We start from the raw sequence: 17,687 nt of genomic DNA on the forward strand, positions 1-17,687 counted from the left end.
GTTAACGGTGAGCATTTCTCCTGGGTTACATCCCTCATTATCCCAAGGCTGCCATTATTTCGCACGACGCTGCTGGTAAACATTCACAACTATCACGAATACACTTGGCCCGTGGGTTGTTTACTATGTTTGTTGTAAATTATGTTTGTTGTACCACCCGTTTTTGCTCAATGCAGCATGCGTCTGTTTGAATTGAAAGCAACAGAGTGCTTTGTAAGGTGTTTGTTACGGTGAATCGTTAGATATTCTGAACATTTGAATAGTCAGAAACATTTGAAGGTTGTAATTTGAGGCTAGTAGTAGGTGTTTGAATTAAGATTGTGATTACATAGTTCTTATTATTTCATTTTTTTTATAATTTGGCATAATACTCACAATTGGTTTAGGCCTGTCTTAAAATAAATGAAATAATAGCTGCAAAAACGTGTATGAAGTATGACTCAAAACCTGTCAGAATCTAGAATACTTAGCCGAGGGACTTTTGAGATTTAGATAAATAAACAATTTTATTGTTTTAACTGTATTTTTCACATTATTTTGAATAAAAAGTACGTCGAAAACTGAAGCCATTCATTGGTATGCAAAACCGTTGGTTCAAAATTGATTGCATGTTAATCTGTTTCGAGTCCGGCAAAGACGAGTGACAAAATTGCTCCAACTAATTGCGTGTGGTTCTCGGCTCGGAGTGTCGCCCCCCAGTGCCTTAATCGATACCGTAATCAATTATGTAAATCCAGTGGCCCGATAAATGACTGTTAATTTAGATATGTGCTAAAAAAAGCACGGAACGAATTTTGAATACATAATGGGATAGAATTATCATGATGAGTCTATTGTGAATAAAATTGTACCAAAAAGACTAATTACAAAAATACAAATTAGCTGAATACCATAATGCTTGGGTCATTAAACGATAATATATTAATTGTTGAAGGATGTTTTTTTCATCGGATAAGTGTTCTGCTACCAACTTTTCTAATTGAAACATTAATATTGATTTATTGACCGCACGAATCGCCTCTTTTGACTCGCCTAGCCAGTAGTTACTGTTTTAGCATACGGTTTAGGTCTAGAAACAAATATGGTAGAAAGGCACGTGGAACAATTTTCCTGTAGTGATCATTGCAGCAAAGCGATAGCTTGCGTTGTACACCACTGCAGTAATCTGTACTGTGATGTCGCCGGGCGTCAAAGGTTTAATAACATTCTAAATGATCTCTTAATGCTTTAATATATCCAGAAGATCTGTTAATTTAATAAAAAACCTACTAGTTTTTTTATCAAATGCATTAACAATCCTATTAATTATTAATGCTCGTTTGCCACTCTGACTGGCAGGGAAACGCGCTATAAATATGGTAAGGTGGGGCGAAAATGGTCACCTGTGTTATTAAAAAATTTACGCGCATAAAATGACTTTGAACTGTCGTAAAGCATCAAATACAATGTGTGATGAACACCATAACGCTTTACAACCGAATAACTCTTAACAAATAATGAAATAAAATTGCAATATTGCTGTTTATAACGTGTAGAAGATGAAACCAAATCATGTACTTTTAGTTTACGTTTTAAGTTATTTAATCAAGGAAGTGTAAAGCAACATTTTTCACAGGTCCATTTTGTTCCGTGTTCCCTTTTACATTAAAGTGCCTGAAGGTTTGTAACGAACACAAAAAAACATTTTTCATTTATGTGCGATGCATTTGTCATGCGTCATTCATTTTGCATTTTAAATCCATTGTGCCGGCATTTTGCACCCAAATGGAGAGGTTGTGATTTATGACCGCACAAAGTGTATGGCCAGCAGCAGAAAAAAGGATAAATAAACCAGTAAAACCCCACACACAAATTGGAGTTTGTGTGCGACACTAACTGCACGATCAACTACAGTTGGCCCTAATTAGAAGGTGTTAATAAAGCTTGTATTGTTTGTTTGAAGTAAGTGGATTTACACCCACTTTCCATTAGCATTGCGCAATTTTTCATTATTGGAGAATGAGAAATCAGTTACACTGCAAATGATTTTTTCATAAATTCTGTCATACTGCAAATGAAATAAAAAAATTGGATTTTAAAGTTTTAAAAGTGTAGTTCTGCAGAGAGAAGGCGGAAGAGTGGGAATGGCAGAAATCACAATATATTATTATTTTTTTGTTTAGTCTCTTTTCATAAAGTTTTTTTTTAATTATATACATCCCTTGTTTTATTATGATCTCAATTTAGATTTGAATTATTCACCAAGTGTAACAACTCCCTTCAAATCAGAACACATCAAAATGAATCGCTCCCAACGTCGCTAAATATGGTTTCCGAGAAAAGCGCAGCGTTAATTAGTGAATTTGTTAATTAGCCGTGGGGAGGTTGGACAAGCACCAATAGGGCAATGGTCGCCACATTGTTGCTTCATTAATAACAAGCGATTTAATTAAAAGCAAACATTCAACCTAATGCTGTATGTTGTGTCGCCTAACTGTCACCAACACATTCCGCTGGCTGTTACCAGCGTTCACATCAGCGATGATGTGTTGGACACATGGGTTGATGTTTTCTAAAAAGAAATAAAAGTGTTTGTGTTATGCTAGCGCAAAACTTCCAACAGGAGTGAATTAATTAAATTATAAAAAAGACGCAATTGGTTTCTTCAAAAGCTTTGAAACGATAAACACAGGTGTACTAATTTGTTGTGATGTGAAGTTATATTAAAAATGGCTATTGCATAAAACACGAAACAAACATTTTTCCTTACAAACTCGGTCATCTTAAAGCATTCTTAAACAATCTACATAGCTATTCTTTTATCATTTAGTGCCAGAAATACAAAATGAATTCCTTAAAAAATCACATTTTACCTTACACATTGTTGTACCCGTCACCAACAAAACACTGTCAGCGTGGAGCTGTTGAAAGACTGCACTCCACTCTGAGCTCTATGTCCACAAGTGGATTGTGGTATGCTGTTGCTTTAGCATGAAATGCTTCGTATTTTTCTTCAGGGCCACGGGTGCACAGGCCATTAATGATTGTGCTGCAGCTGCATTCAGTGCACGTACCATTCCACCGGGGGTTGGCGAGTGTTGAATGGAATAAAAAATGACATCGATTCATTTTCAACAAACTTCGCGCCCCGTCTCTAACGGTCGCGTAAGGAAATTTGTGCCCCGTGGCTGAGGAAAGCGTGGCATAGTGCTTGCACATAATAGGTTCCCGCGTGGCAGTGTAAGTGTAAGTGTGCACTGGAGTGAAAATGTTTTGTGTCGCGTGTAAAAAAAAAACACCCCGTAGCACTGTACCGGTAAATGCAAAACAATTGAAAATAAATTCGTATACGTGCCATCGGCATCGGAATAAACGTCGTGATGTCGGTTGCGGTTAGGGTTAGGTGCAATGCAACCAGTTTGTTTGATGAGGTTTGGACGGGGTGGAAAGAGCAGTCGTGCTGTATTTATGAAGATCACATCCGCGAGGACATCATTTTACACGTCTTTGGTATGTCTACGTGCTAGAAGGAATGTTGAGGGAAATTTGTCTGGGCGCTTTCGCATAGTTTGTCGCTTTTGAAATAGGAACTAACGGTTTGTTTATTCCAACCCGTGGACTTTATTCTCGAAGGAACATATTAATATTGGCAATCCCACCAGCTTTTGAAGAAATTATACTTTTTTATTTGAATTGCCACCAGTATTAGACAAATCAAATTGAATATTAGTTCCTTTTTGACATCGAGAATCATACAAATTAAAATTGATTTTTTTATGTTTATCAATATTATTGATGACTTGAACATATTATATTTAAAAAAAGTTCATGCTCCTGAATTCTTAAAGAATACTATACAGCAGCTTCACGTACTGGCACTGAAACCAATGCTAAATTCATTAGTTTCCATATATCACACTCAACAAGACAGAAAACAATGTTGTGGAGGCTTTCGTAACAGCAGAAAATTGCAAACTCCGGCCACTCTGGCCTCCTGATATGCAAAACAACATTCATTATTCGACCTCAGCTGGGATGGCTTTAGCAGAAGCTTATCCCTACCCTTACCCGGTGTCGGTGCCGTTGCATTTTCTTACCAACATCCATTCTAATCTGCTTCGCACCGTGTTGCCATTGTTGGAACATTGCCATCATCCCGCAATGCCAGATGTAGGGCAGGATAGATTAAGGTCGGTCAGCCTAGCCGAGGATGCATTTGCGATCGTGCCGTTCTCTTAAAAGCATTGCTAATCGATATCTTATGTTTAGTGTTGTGCTAACCAACATCGACTCGCACAAAAACAAACATTACACTCACATTTGTTTAATTTAATCTACACGAAAAACCGTTCACGTGCTCGGCGCAGCCCACAGTGTGTTAGCTTCTGTGTGCGAGAGAGTGTGTATGTGTGTGTGTTAAAGGTTTCGTTTATAAATTGGAACCACGGCACGGGTGTGTTATAATTCAAGTCGTCTTTCTCCAAGCTCTCCGGAAGACATTTTGAAAGCTAAACTCATTAAAACTACATCACACACCAGGTAAGGGATAGGTAGAGGGTTTTCAAATACAAGGTGAAATTGACGGAATGGCTTCAGCCTGTTCAGAAGCTTTCTGTTGTAGCATCGTTATGGTTTGGGATTTAAAACGTGCTTTCGTAGGTTTATTGTGTTCGAATTAGATTGAGGTCGTCTCACTGCGTGAGATAAGAGACAGTTATCTTGATTGTATACATAAACAACAACAATGTATTAATCTTGTATGAAAGCTTTAAATAATACATTCTGTCATAATAATTATCTGGTTGACCCAGGGTTTCAACAATGCAAGCAATGCTTTTTCTGTTTCTCTTTACTCAGAATTTCGTGCTTTGTTTATCAACTTCACTAGTGAAAGTTTGCCTTGCAACCTGTGACATTCCAGTAGGAACTCGTTAAACACTGTAACATTTCATGGCTGGTGTGACGTAAAATTTCCTTCCGGTGTGTTTGTGTGTGTGTGTGGAATTTCCGGCAACATCCGAGTGTTGTGGTGCTGCACGTTTGCCTCAGTCTCGTTTTTGCTGGCAGAGTTTTGTCATTCCAAACTTTTGCCTTCACTGCGGAAAACAACGCAGCGGATCATGCTTACAATTACAATCAACAAAAGATGAAGAGGAAGATGAGAAAGAGAATAGTTGAGTAGAAAAGCAAGCTAGTAAAATATCGTCCGACCGAAACCAGTAACAAAAACAATCCTGTTGTCGAGCAGTGGTTTGTCACGAGGAGTTTCCCTCACTCTGCTCTTCCTGTTTCTGTTGCCTTGAAACTTTCACTCCTCTTCTCATATGTTTGTACGGGTGTGTGTGTGGGTGTCCCGAAGGTATGCACATGTGATATGGAAGCAACAGTTTTTTGTTGTTCCGAAACCGCAAAGCAGTCGACTTTGTCATCGCTTTGTACGTTGTGTAAGCTGGCACTCATCCCCGGCTCACGGCAGTTCTGGGAAAAGTCAGTGAGTGAGCCGAGGTGTTTAACTGTGGTTCGGTGGTTAGATAGTTGCTAAGTTTTCCCTTTGACATTTGATGAGTTGCCTGTATCTGAGCTGGGATTTATCGTTTGATTTTTTGTTGCGTAAGTTAGTCTTTGATTTTCATAATTAATAGGCAAATGTTTGGTATTGGGTTTGTATTTGCCAAACACCACCGTAAATGGTAGGCACGGAAAACAAACTTCATTAGTCACAGCATAATTAACGAGTGTGAAGGTTCGGAAAATGTGAGAATCAGGTTGGTTGTGCTGATTCGTATTAAATTGTTACGCTTAATTTATTACAGTCAGGGTTCAATCTGTTGATGCACTTTGACCGGTGATCAAAGGCTCTGAAAAAAAAAAACTATGAAACATCCTACTGTTAAGTTTACTATTTTGTTGCATAGAGAGATGCATTGCTGTAGCATTGTACTGTTGTCGGTGCAGTGCATTCTGCTCTTCATTTCCTATAAAGCGAGCCGATATCTATCTTCAGATTGAAAATATTTACAAGAATTCCTGTACCTATTGATTACGAATAATTTTTACTTTTATTTACATTAAAGTTGGATATACTTTTACTACCAGTTTTTGATTACATAAAGCTCTGCCTTCAGCCAGATTATATTCGACCAAGGAGTAAAATGAACAAATACTGATGGAGACGCCTGGTACTTCTCGAACAAATGCATTCAACGTCGGGAATAGCCTGTATCAACAAAAAAATGTTTGGGTTTGACACGTTACTTGAGATAATTTCATTAAAAAAAAGTGCAAAAATGCTGTCATAAGTACAATAAAAAAATTAAAATGAAATGAATAACTTTTCTAACTTCGTTAAATTAGCTTTCAATATTTGAAATTCTTTCTAAAACTTCAACACAGTTTTTCCGTTCAAAAAACTGTTGCTTCTTTTAACAGTCAGAAGTTGCGACTATTTGCTATTTAAAACCCGCTCAAGCACACGGTTTCTAATTACATTTTTGCCATTTTTCCCATTCCAGATCGGTACACCAAATGCATGCTATCCCTGGAAGCAAACTGTTGATAAAACTACACATTTCAGATTACATTTCTCGCTTACGTTTTGCACCAGTTTTTGCTCGACGAAAAACGGATGCAGAATCATTCCGGAAATGCATAGCATGCGAGTAACATAGATAATGGCGTAACATAAACGTCGTGCCAACCTCGTGAACCCCCACACTCGGTGTGCGCACACCTCGAAGGACTGTTGTTTTTTTGTGTGTGTTACAAACAAATAGGTTAAGGACATTCATTCATGATGGGACATTCCCAAAAACGCGCCACGAATTTCCCGAACCACATCGGTCTGGTGTAGCACACGGACTGCTCGGGCAAGCTCGGTCGGCGTTCGGGCGTTCGGCGACACGAACAGCTGATTAGTGTCGAGCGCGAGTGTTGCTGGAAAGAGTGTGAACGCGTCCACAGCCAGTTCTAGTCAGGAGCTCATCCCGAACGGATGGTGGTGTTCGTATTGAAACGTGCTTACGGTTGCCTGTGACATAAATATGTGAAGCAAATCGTCGTGAAGTGATGAAAACAAGCATTTAAAACCCTGAGAAAAAACAACCACATTGAAATCAAATAATTATTGTGCCAAATAAGCGCCAGTGTTCGAGTAAGGAGGATGAGTAAACTTAAACCCAGCATTTGCTCGTCTCCATTAGCTTAACCTCGCCGCATGCTTCTAAATGTGCCGTTGCTAACACAGGTCCCCGGTGATGATGGTGCTGATGAGAATAATGTGTGAAAAATAGATTACGGAAAGATTCGGGCAAAGTGCGTTTAAATATTTTACGCGACAAAAGGCCAAACCGTTGTTCGAATGGAAAGTGCCACCGGCTGGATGGATGGATGGATGAAAACAGGTTAATCACTAAGCAGAGTGGTAGTGTATATGTGTGTGTTTATGTGTGAGTGTATTTGTGGATGGGGAATGCTTTGCCCAGAACGAGATCATACCGCCGGCAGCTCTGGTCGGTGCTGGGGAGAGGGCTTCTACCGTGGTACGTGTGTGTAAATGAGGTGTGTAAGAGAGTGATTTAGAAAAGTGTGATCGTTTGGTTTGGAGTGAAGCAAAGCAAAAGAGCAAAACATTCTCGATGGAGATACGGCAAGCTGCTACAATGTACGCGAGGCGAAGCATGAGAGGAGCTGCGATTACCGTGATACTCGTAATGCTGATAGTCAAAGGTTTGTAGCTGGAGGTTCCAGAAACAGTTTTTAAGGGGTTAATGATCATCAATACTTTAAGTGTATAAATGATACAGGCTTCTTTGAGTTTCAGAGTAATTACTTACTTTTACTTTTTATGAATTTTAATTAATATTATTTTATAAATCGCAATCGACTTGTACCAAATACCTCAATCAATACAAATCAGGTTTTAATGCTTCGCGTCTTTTTTGTTGCGCTTCTTCATTCGTCTGTCGGTTTGAAATTGAAAAGCGAACGATTGGTGTGACACAGACACACCGACAGATTGCGAGAACCAATTAATCGTGATATATTGTACCGGGAGGCTCAACGGAATCAGCGCGGCACCCATCAATCTGGATTTAAAGTGTGAACATAAAAATACCGAGAGTACCGTTTCGAGCGCAGCTGGCAAACGTGCTCCTATTTATTGACAGTATGTCTGATTTGTCGTTTGCTGGAAGATTATGTTTTTTTTTGGGTTTGGAAAACATATTCTTTTTCAGATTTTTTTCGGTAGAAATGATTTCAACGCTTAAATAGCACAAACGCTTTGCCTAAAAATCGTTTGATACAATGTATAAAACGTCGATCTGATAACATTAATCGAACAATCGATCTTAACTTTCAATAACCGTGCATTGATTAATATTTTTCCTTCCAATTTTCCTTGCGGCAGAAAGCCTTACCCCCCTCCGTTAACCCCCCTCATCAAAGAGATAAAGCTCATTCTCATTTTTCCTTCTCCATAGCACGGAAATTAGAATTGCAAAATAATTTAACTTTTGCAAACTTTCGCTCCGAAGCCCCTTCATCTTCGAGGTGGTATCATCGCACAGTATCAGCCTACACCGGCGAGCAGGGATGAAATGGTTCTGGAATGGTAAAGAAAACCGCGCTCGATAACCGGTGTGTAACGGGGTGTAAAGGTTGGGGTGATGGATCGATTTTAAAAGACGCGTGTGCTTGGGGAGGTGGCGCACGATATATTCTTTGCACGTTTTCGGGCGGCGTTCTCCACTCCCCCCCCCACAGGTTTGGGAGGTTGATCTTATCACACACGGGGGGAAGCTATTTTCGCTGGCGCTCGCTTGCGTTCGGTTGTTTTACACGCAACGGCACATGAACGGCACAGTGGGATGTAGGGCATGGTCGGGTGATTCGATTTTTGGTAGCGTAGGCATCGATTGATAGCTCATTTGTTACTCGTTTGCCGAAATTAATTTCATCCAAAGGCGGGTTGACAAGCGGAATTCGTTAGCAGCTTGCAGCGGGGAGATAAATTAAATTTTAAAACTTTGTGAGCGATGGTGGTGGGTGATGCAATGGGCAGAGGCAGAGTTAGGTCTGGGTTAAATTACACTAAAAGTCAATTTTATGCCATTTATGACAATCAATCTTTGTTCGCTGTTTAGAGAGTTGGGTTAGGAGAGGAGGGGAAGGCGTTGTAATAAGGGCATGGTAGAGAGTATATTGACATTTGAGATAAATTATACGCTTTTTTGTTTTTTTTTAATCAACAATTGAAAATTAAAGTTAAATAATTTTAAATAATTTTCAGCCATTGAGTAAATTCGAGGAAAAATACGTTTATTGCTTAAAAAGATACACCCAACCACACGACCCAATAAGAAAGCCGCTGAAAAAATCAAAGCAATGTACTTAATAAGAATATAATTTGATTTTGCCTTCAATTTGTGAAAGTGGATAACCGCCTATCGCCACGCGGTTGTTGTCAAATTGTGGTGCTATGGGGAAATTTACAGAATTTCATAATCCAATTTAAACCTTCTAAGATGTACAGTGTGACTATGGCATCGTGATCAGTCGAATTGAATTAATCGTTGATTACCGTTGTAATATTTTTGTCAATGGCTGTCATGGGTGCAAATTTCAAACGGATCGTTTTGCTATAAATTTACTGTACTGCTGTGAGTCACTGTACTAATAATCACTTGAAGTTAGGCACAGCAACAAACACGTGCAAACAAATGAAATCATTAACACGTGAAAAACATTTACATAATCCCCATACAAAAGGCACACAAAAAAAAAACGAATCAAAGTTAAATCTCAATTGTAATCAATGAATTCCATCGCACCGTGGCGTGCCGTGAAAGTACCATTCCTCTTTTTAGCAGTGGAATACGAACAAACGACAACACATTCCTAACCGACAACAAAACCCTGCACACACATGTGGCTGTAGTTATTAAACATTCCCTGCTGCCGGTTGTTGTTTTCTGCATGACCTCATTCGCTTACCCGGGCCATTGTTGTCGTCTGTTTGTTCTGCTTCCCAGCGGAGTTACGGAGGACAAGGACTGCAGAAAATAGAGCGGCGGAACAAGAAGAGCAACAACAAAAAAAAAAAACAGATCAGATATATCATCAAAAGATAGATCTGCTTTCGGTTTTTTCACGTGCAGGTAACGCAAAACAATAGCGAATACACACAATCACACACACACACACACACGCACACACACACACACACACACACACACACACACACACACACACACACACACACACACACACACACACACACATATCCCCGCGGGATTACTTCAATAGGACATGTTATTTGAAAACAGCATTTTCCTTTTCTCGGTTTCCCCGCCCGGCCGTGTGTTGTTTGTCGCAGGTGTTAGGATTGTTGAAGGGGAAGCAGGGGTTCAGAGCAGGTTCAGCCCTCCTTCCCGCTGTACGGTAAGCTCCGGTGGGAAATCTGGGTTTTGACTAGATGAAAGGGAAAGGGGAGCGTGTTTCCGGTTCACCAGACAGTGAATCATTTTCCCGTATGAGAAACTGTCTACTGCACGATGGTACACACACACACACGCACGATATAGGAAATAAATTGTTCGTTTCGCTTGTGTACCTTGCTTCCCACCGGCGGTGGCTTTGTTTTGGCTTTGGTTTTGGTCGTTTCATTTTGAAATTGATTCCTCTTTTAACGCTTATCCTGCGGGGTTTCTTAGGCTATCAGGTTGCACTGTAGCGTTTGGTATCGGGTAAGATGTTATCCGTTCAATGGGTTTTGTAAATTTTAACGTTTCGGAATGGAGGGCATTTGTATGAGCTCTCGGAAACTGCTCGGTTGTGGTTTAAATAGCTTTTTTGGTGGTTTTGAATCTTAAAAATAGAAATATTAGGCTCTTTTTAAAATGATTTCCGCACCTATATGTACATGGCGAAGCTGGTCTTTTGTTAGAGTTAATTTCAAGAACTGTACAACATTGCATAATTACAGTAAAATTCCAGAATGTAAAGTTGTAATAAACATTAATTAATTTAGATGAAACATTACATTCGTTGCCGCTACATTGTGACTCTAAAGAATCCATTTTCGACAGTGTCCATCAATATTTTCCTCTGAAGCATACCATTTTGAATCAAACTCTCGAGATATTGTCAAAGTTTTCATTTTGTTCTTGCAAGAATCATGATTAATGTACAAATTTGTTGAGCAAATTTATAATAACTATAATGTTCCAGTACAAAAACACTACAAAAAGCAAGTAATTTGGTTTTGTTAAGTGAAAAATCTAATTAAATTGTAAAAAAATTTTAAACAGATTGTTTTCCCTGGAAAGAAATGTTTTTTTTATTCCATTAAAATCTAAAATTGTCATAATAGTTGTTATATTAAAATTTCTATCAGTTAAATTAAATCATTCAAACTTTATAAACAAAACAATTAACTTACATTCAAAAACTAATGTCTTAATGACAAAACTTGATGCACTATGTCAAAAATTGATGTCTTGGAAAACTACATTTCATGGGCTCTCTTGAGCTGTGGGATACTTTCTTGATTCTTTCTTAACTTATGGGAAATGGATCCTCTATGGCATCCTTTTTGGATAGATTCATTGGAAATTCCTATTAGATTTGTCCGAAAAGGGTACTATAGAGTCCAATTACTTTCTCGTAAAAGTTCATTTTGTGTTAGTAAGAGTCATGAATGTATCTCGCAAGCATGAGAACCCCTGAAAAACCACGTAAGTCCAGTATTTAGCCCGATTGTTTCCCGGGCCAATCAACCATGCAAGCATTAAACAATACATACCGCATCATTCATCTTCCCATTTGGCGCCAGCAAATGGATTTCCAAGTTCATCCGTTTCCCCACCTTCTCCCACTCCCACCATGCTGTCAATCTTCAACCCCAGAAAAAGCAGACAAATGAGCTCAGATTATGAAATGGTTTTGGAGAGAAATGAAGAAAAAAACGACGCCCCGAGATTGGATAATGTGCTTTAGGGCGAATGCATAAGCTAATCTAGCGCGTCGCCAAAACCGAACTAAACCGCTCGCCCGGAGAGCAAATCCTAATTTATGCCATCTCATTCGCAAATTGTCAGCAAAACGACGATAGTTGTCTCGTGCTGATGCTTTTACGAGGCCTTCGCCACTGTCAGCGCGCGACGGCGCCATGCTGACTGTCTGGTTCTGGGTTTTGCCATAATTTCGCTTTGGGCGCAATAAAGGATGAGAGGAGGGGGAGGCAAGGGCATGCGAAAAAGCTCAAGAAATCTCTTCCCAACCGGCACATGGCACAGCGAATCATGCACACCACATTTCTAGACGCATGACGGCATGACAGTACCGCCCGGTCGGTGCCATCCTGGCGCCGGGAATGTTTATTGATGCCGCGGCATTGTATCTGTGGCCTGCGGAGCCAGACAATAAGAAAGCCAGTTAAACTTGTGTGTGTGTGTGTTTGTTTGGAGCTTCCTTTTTCTTAGTACAATGATACATTTAATCACCCCACAGTAGGCTGCTCTACTGCTCTCACGCACTGTGGATCCAATTGGAATGAGGAAATTATGCTGAGTTATGCTGCTGCCATAGTGACCTGGATTCTGTCCAACACAGTTTCACAGCTTCCAATTGGGTGTATTTGTAGGACAATGGGCTTTTTTTTCGAATGGGTCTGGCTGAAACGTTGGCTAACATCTCGCGGCGTTTTGGAACCGCTCTCGACAGCGTCAGACAGTTTGGCGTGCTGGTGAAGCTCATATGTGCAATGCGTCCATAATGATTCATGCAAAGTATTGCTGGCTGGATGTTTCCCAAATGTGCGCTTTTCAAAACTATGCTGGAATCAAAACTGTTTACATTCACGTTGCAGGGGCAAATTGTTAGCTTTACGCTTCTTTGATAATGTTTGTGCTGCTTTTGGCTCGGTTAAAAGTTAAATGCAACATTATTGGGTTTTCCTCTATTGAAAAACGAAGTTTTGCCGGTGCCAAACCAATAACGAAAGCAGTCGGCAATATGGTTGGAGCTGCTGACAGAGACGAAGCCTCGTTTCTCCTCCTGGCGTCCTTTTTTACCTTACAACTTTTAACCGGATAGTTACTGTTGTAGGTTTGTATTTTTTTTAAGCTCCCTCCAACAAATTTTTGCAACGCGGAAACACGTCGACTGGAAAAGGAAAATTTTATTTATCAAAACTTAAATATCTATGAAAGTTTCATGTGCCCTTACCCGGCCCGACCCTACCCTTCTTCACCCATCTCATGTACCGGTAGAACGAAGGTATCGTCGCCGCGGAAATCTTGATCAAGATTGTTGTCGTCATACCAGATGTCGTGGCCGAACCGTACCGCTGCTCACGCTGGTTTCGGTGCAGAAAAGGGTAAGAGAAAAAACTGCTCCCCATGCACCAGACTCTCCGTTGAAAATGTTGAAAAGAAAAGGAGAGAACTGCAAAAAAAGGGAATGCTTTGCGCACCAAATGGAAGACAGCCGAATAACAAATTTTGGGAGTTTTTGTGTGGCTGTGTGTCTGTGTAGCTTCGTTTCTGAGCAATCTGAGCTGCAACTTTGCGAACGTGAAAAAAAGTTTGCCTCCCCAAATTTATTCATATCAATGCTTACGGATTTGGGGTTTGGCTTTACTTTTTGCTTCGGCAATGTTGCCAAACACATGTGGTGGTTTTGCTTTAGTATTGGAGAATCGTTTTTCGCTACAGAACAAACTGGTAGTTTGCAAATTGTTTTCATTTGGATGCAGTTTAGTATTTTTTATATTTTTATACAAAATATAAATATATGAAACATGGATTCCAAAGGCTTAATGCCACATGTAAGATTCTACAGGGATTTACATACGATTTTTAAAACTTTTGATACACGTTTTGCGAACTTGTTTCAACCTATATTGATACGATTGGTAGGCTGCAAGCATTTCATAAATATGACAGCACGCCAATAGAATCACCCAATAAAAGAAATAGTTCAGAAAGTGTGTCAACAGTTATTGGCCCCTGTAACAGTAATAAAGAAGCGATCAACTTCCGATCACGTTCCTATAAATGGAAGACAACTCATTCCGCGCTTATCTTAGCTTCTAAAAATTATTTATTTTATTTTTAAATAAAATCAAATTTCAGTTTTTAATTATGTAAGTTATTTTTGAGTTTATAACCTGTTAATCGCATTTCTATTTAATGGTTTTTGTTTACATTTGAGATGCATATTTTTATGTGATTTGTTTTTAAAGTGCAAATTGTTATATGTACTCCAAATGAATTTGTTATGTATGTACAAATGGTCAAAAGCTTCAATTAATGACTCTATGAAGAATGTTTAAATAGTAACACATGGAAGTATCCAATTATTTCCTCTTTTGCCACTAGTCTGTGTCTATTTAATCCGATGATGTTGATGCCTTGTTACCATGGTTTGCGCACACCTTTACATGCGTAGTAGTTTTTGCAAATGATTCCCTCGCCCGCTCTACTGAACCGGATGTTCCGCCACTTTTCGGCAGGAGCTAATTAATTTTACCAAGCTGTCCATTAATTAGCTGTCCGTTAATTGACCAAGCTGAGGACGTCCGGTTGACTTGCGCGTTTCGGTTGTCCAAGCGCGTTTCAGTTGTCTAAGCACGTTTCGGTTGTCCGAAGCGCGTTTGCCACAAAAGTGCGCGATCGTTCCATTACGAACTCGATCCTTTTGCGCTTAATGCCAGCAGCAGTCATTCGCTTTTACATATGGCGCTGATGATCGGTACAACGTTTATCTCGACCCATTGTTACTAACATTGCTTGCTTGGACCGTCAAGAACGCGCTGGTTAAAAACTTGGACACGGCTGATCCCGTGCTCTGTCTGCGTTCTACTTCTATACGCGATGAATTACATCGTTTTGGAGCAGCGAAAACATCGCATGGATAAAAACTATCAACGAGTACGCGAGTAAGCGTCTTCCCTTCAAAATCGAGAAAAGAATACTGCCGCGCTCATGAAACAAAACGCCCATTGAAAAGAATAACTGCGCGCCAGCTCAATGCACGCACAAAGTTTACCATTCGCACACAACGTGCAACGCAGAGATGCACAAAGGCCTTTCAATGGCGTGCACTGGAGAAACACCTGTGAGGGAATGCCGAGTTCATTGCTATTGTGCGTGTGTCCATTTCGCACCGGTGTCGCATTCACATTCATGAAACAGCACACCTGCGTTTTCGTCCGAGGAACAAGCGCTGCTGTCGATGCAAACTTTAGTTTTTATCCAAGTGTAAACGCACGATGTTTCACATGATAACATACATAATAAGAATAATTTCAACGCAATATGACATCATGGCAAGCTATGTTTTTCAGACACAAACCCGTGCACTTGCAAATACACATTAAAAAGCACACTCTCTTTCTACTACTACACACACACACATGCACACACACACACACACACACACACACACACACACACACATGCACACACACACACACACACACACACACACACACACACACACACACACACACACACACACACACACACACACACACACACACACACACACACATACACACACACAAACACAAGTAACGTGGCAAAACAAGTGCACGGTGCATTGAAAAAAAAGGGTCCTATCTTAATGTCCGATACTGTACCCACAGAATGGGATAAGTTGTTGAAATGGATGTTCCATTCCGATGTTCTTCTTCTTGCTGTTGAGCAAGGTACAAACCGTTTGTAGCTAACGTTGCTACACCACGCTGTTTGTGTGCTGCGTACACATTGTGAGCGTTCCTTAACATACCCTCAAGACATTTGGTGAGCTAGTTTTTTTTTTATTTTCAGAATTGAAAGGGGAAAAGTAAACCTCCTCATTATATTTTTTTGGTTAAGCAACCTTTAACGTAACCCAGTTACAGCGTTGAATACATTTTGTTAGATTACGAAGACGCGATGCCGGCAAACCAGCCAGAGATAGGCCGAAATTGACAACAAGATGGAATATGCAAAATACGCTTTTATTTGATGTTTTGCTTTCATGCTCATGTTGATGTGTTCTGTAAGAAAAAAAAAAAAACGAGCGAGAATCACGGATCTCAATGCATCTTTGTGTGTGTGTACGTGTGCTGCAATGCTCTTGATTACGCTCAACTCTTACTACGGCCGAGATTATGTAAGCAGGGCACAAATACGGTCTTGGTTATGGGGATCCCCACTTTCCGGAAGGTATTGTTGGGACTTACACTTGCATTTCACTGCACAAACATGTTTCAAGCATGGAATAAGAAGTTGAAAGGATGAAAGAATCAGAGTCTGAGACGTAAAAAACACCAGCAGGAGCTAGAATGCAATGTACAATTCAACTAAAATAAAGTCCCTTCCTATGTTACAGAAATGAAGAGCATTTGGTAGAATGGTTCATAAGAGTTCCACGACCTCTAGAATAACAATGCAAAGAAACCCTTCTCAAAAAAACCGTAACAATTGTTAAGTGGCATTTGTGGAACACAACTGCTACACGGGTAATACCATTCTTGCTCAGTTAACCCACCCGAAAGGAGCATTTACTATGCGGTGCACCACCTTCACTTGATTGTCCGTTAAACATGTTCATTCGAACAAACGCACAATGGGAATTTTCTACACCCCCCATTTCGGAGGGTGGAATTATCAATCAGCTCGAGTATTATTACTGCTTCGCCCGCCTTTGAAGATCGCATCGTACGAAACTGTGCCGGCTGATCCTAAGTGGCACATTACGGTTGGGTGAGAAATGTTTTCTCTATTGCCCTCGTCCCACACACACAAACGAACAAATGGAGCAAAGGTAGTGAGAAAAAACGATACAAACCCTTCCATCGTGAGATCCATTTTTTTTTGTTCGACTACTAACTCTTACTGCTATTTTACACGACGTGAAAGGGTTTGGTGTGTCTTTACTTTTTTCCCTTTTTTTCTCTCACTTGTTTCTTTTCCCTCTTCTGTGGGCTGCCGGTGCCCGTTTTCCATCATCAAATACCACCTGCCATGAACGATTTGCATATCATCGTTTGCCAAGCCCATCGGACCCTTTTCGGGCGATGGCGATGGTCTCCTCTGACACACACACACACACACTCACACACACACACATGTGCTGCGAAAGGTGATGCTTCTTATCTTTTCCTTTTTGACGGGAATTGTTGTCGAGTTGCCGTGCAGAGTCCTCAAAAGCACACCCAAACGCACACACAACCACTTAACTCGATTGCTCTTACCCGTCGGCAGTCGGAAGACGATGCTTCAGACCCGGTGCGCTTTGGCCAGGTCGGCCAGGTTCGTCTTCCTGTCTCTCAGTGCCGTGATCACACCGCGGCGAAGACGGTGATGATGATTTAGTCGGATGTTTTGTTGGTTTTCCCTGAATGTCCATTTTCGCAAATTGCATTTTAGCGGGAAGGAACGGAACGGGGCAAGGCGGCAGGGGGGAAGGGATGCAAAACGGGACAGCAAGCGTCAGAATGCCGCCGGTGCCATCTTGTAATCGGCGTGTTTTGTCGTTGATTTTGCTTGTTTTCATCACAAACCGGGACGCTGGATGATGCTGGGCTGTGGCTCATTGTGCAGATTGTGTGGTGGCAGCTTTTCAAGTGGCATATCGAGGTGAGGAGTCGATTATCTGGAGTCGAAAACAAGACCCTCCCGGATGAACCGAGTCATCGGAGTGTGATTGAGCGTATG

At 40.5% G+C, this 17,687-nt stretch overlaps 1 protein-coding gene across 3 annotated transcripts in view; it reads left to right on the forward strand.

Moving 5' to 3' along the window:
- LOC120903257 overlaps nt 1-17,687 on the forward strand; it is a 45,070-nt gene that overhangs the window by 11,982 nt on the left and 15,401 nt on the right. For all 3 annotated transcript variants that reach the window (XM_040312558.1, XM_040312559.1, XM_040312556.1), the window contains exon 2: nt 6,492-7,704. In XM_040312558.1, coding sequence (XP_040168492.1) covers nt 7,614-7,704 — 91 coding nt within the window. In that variant the 5' untranslated portion in view covers nt 6,492-7,613. The remainder of the gene's footprint in view (nt 1-6,491; nt 7,705-17,687) is intronic.

The sequence above is a fragment of the Anopheles arabiensis genome, chromosome 3 (assembly GCF_016920715.1).
Source record: "Anopheles arabiensis isolate DONGOLA chromosome 3, AaraD3, whole genome shotgun sequence".
NCBI classification, from domain to species: Eukaryota; Metazoa; Arthropoda; class Insecta; order Diptera; family Culicidae; genus Anopheles; species Anopheles arabiensis.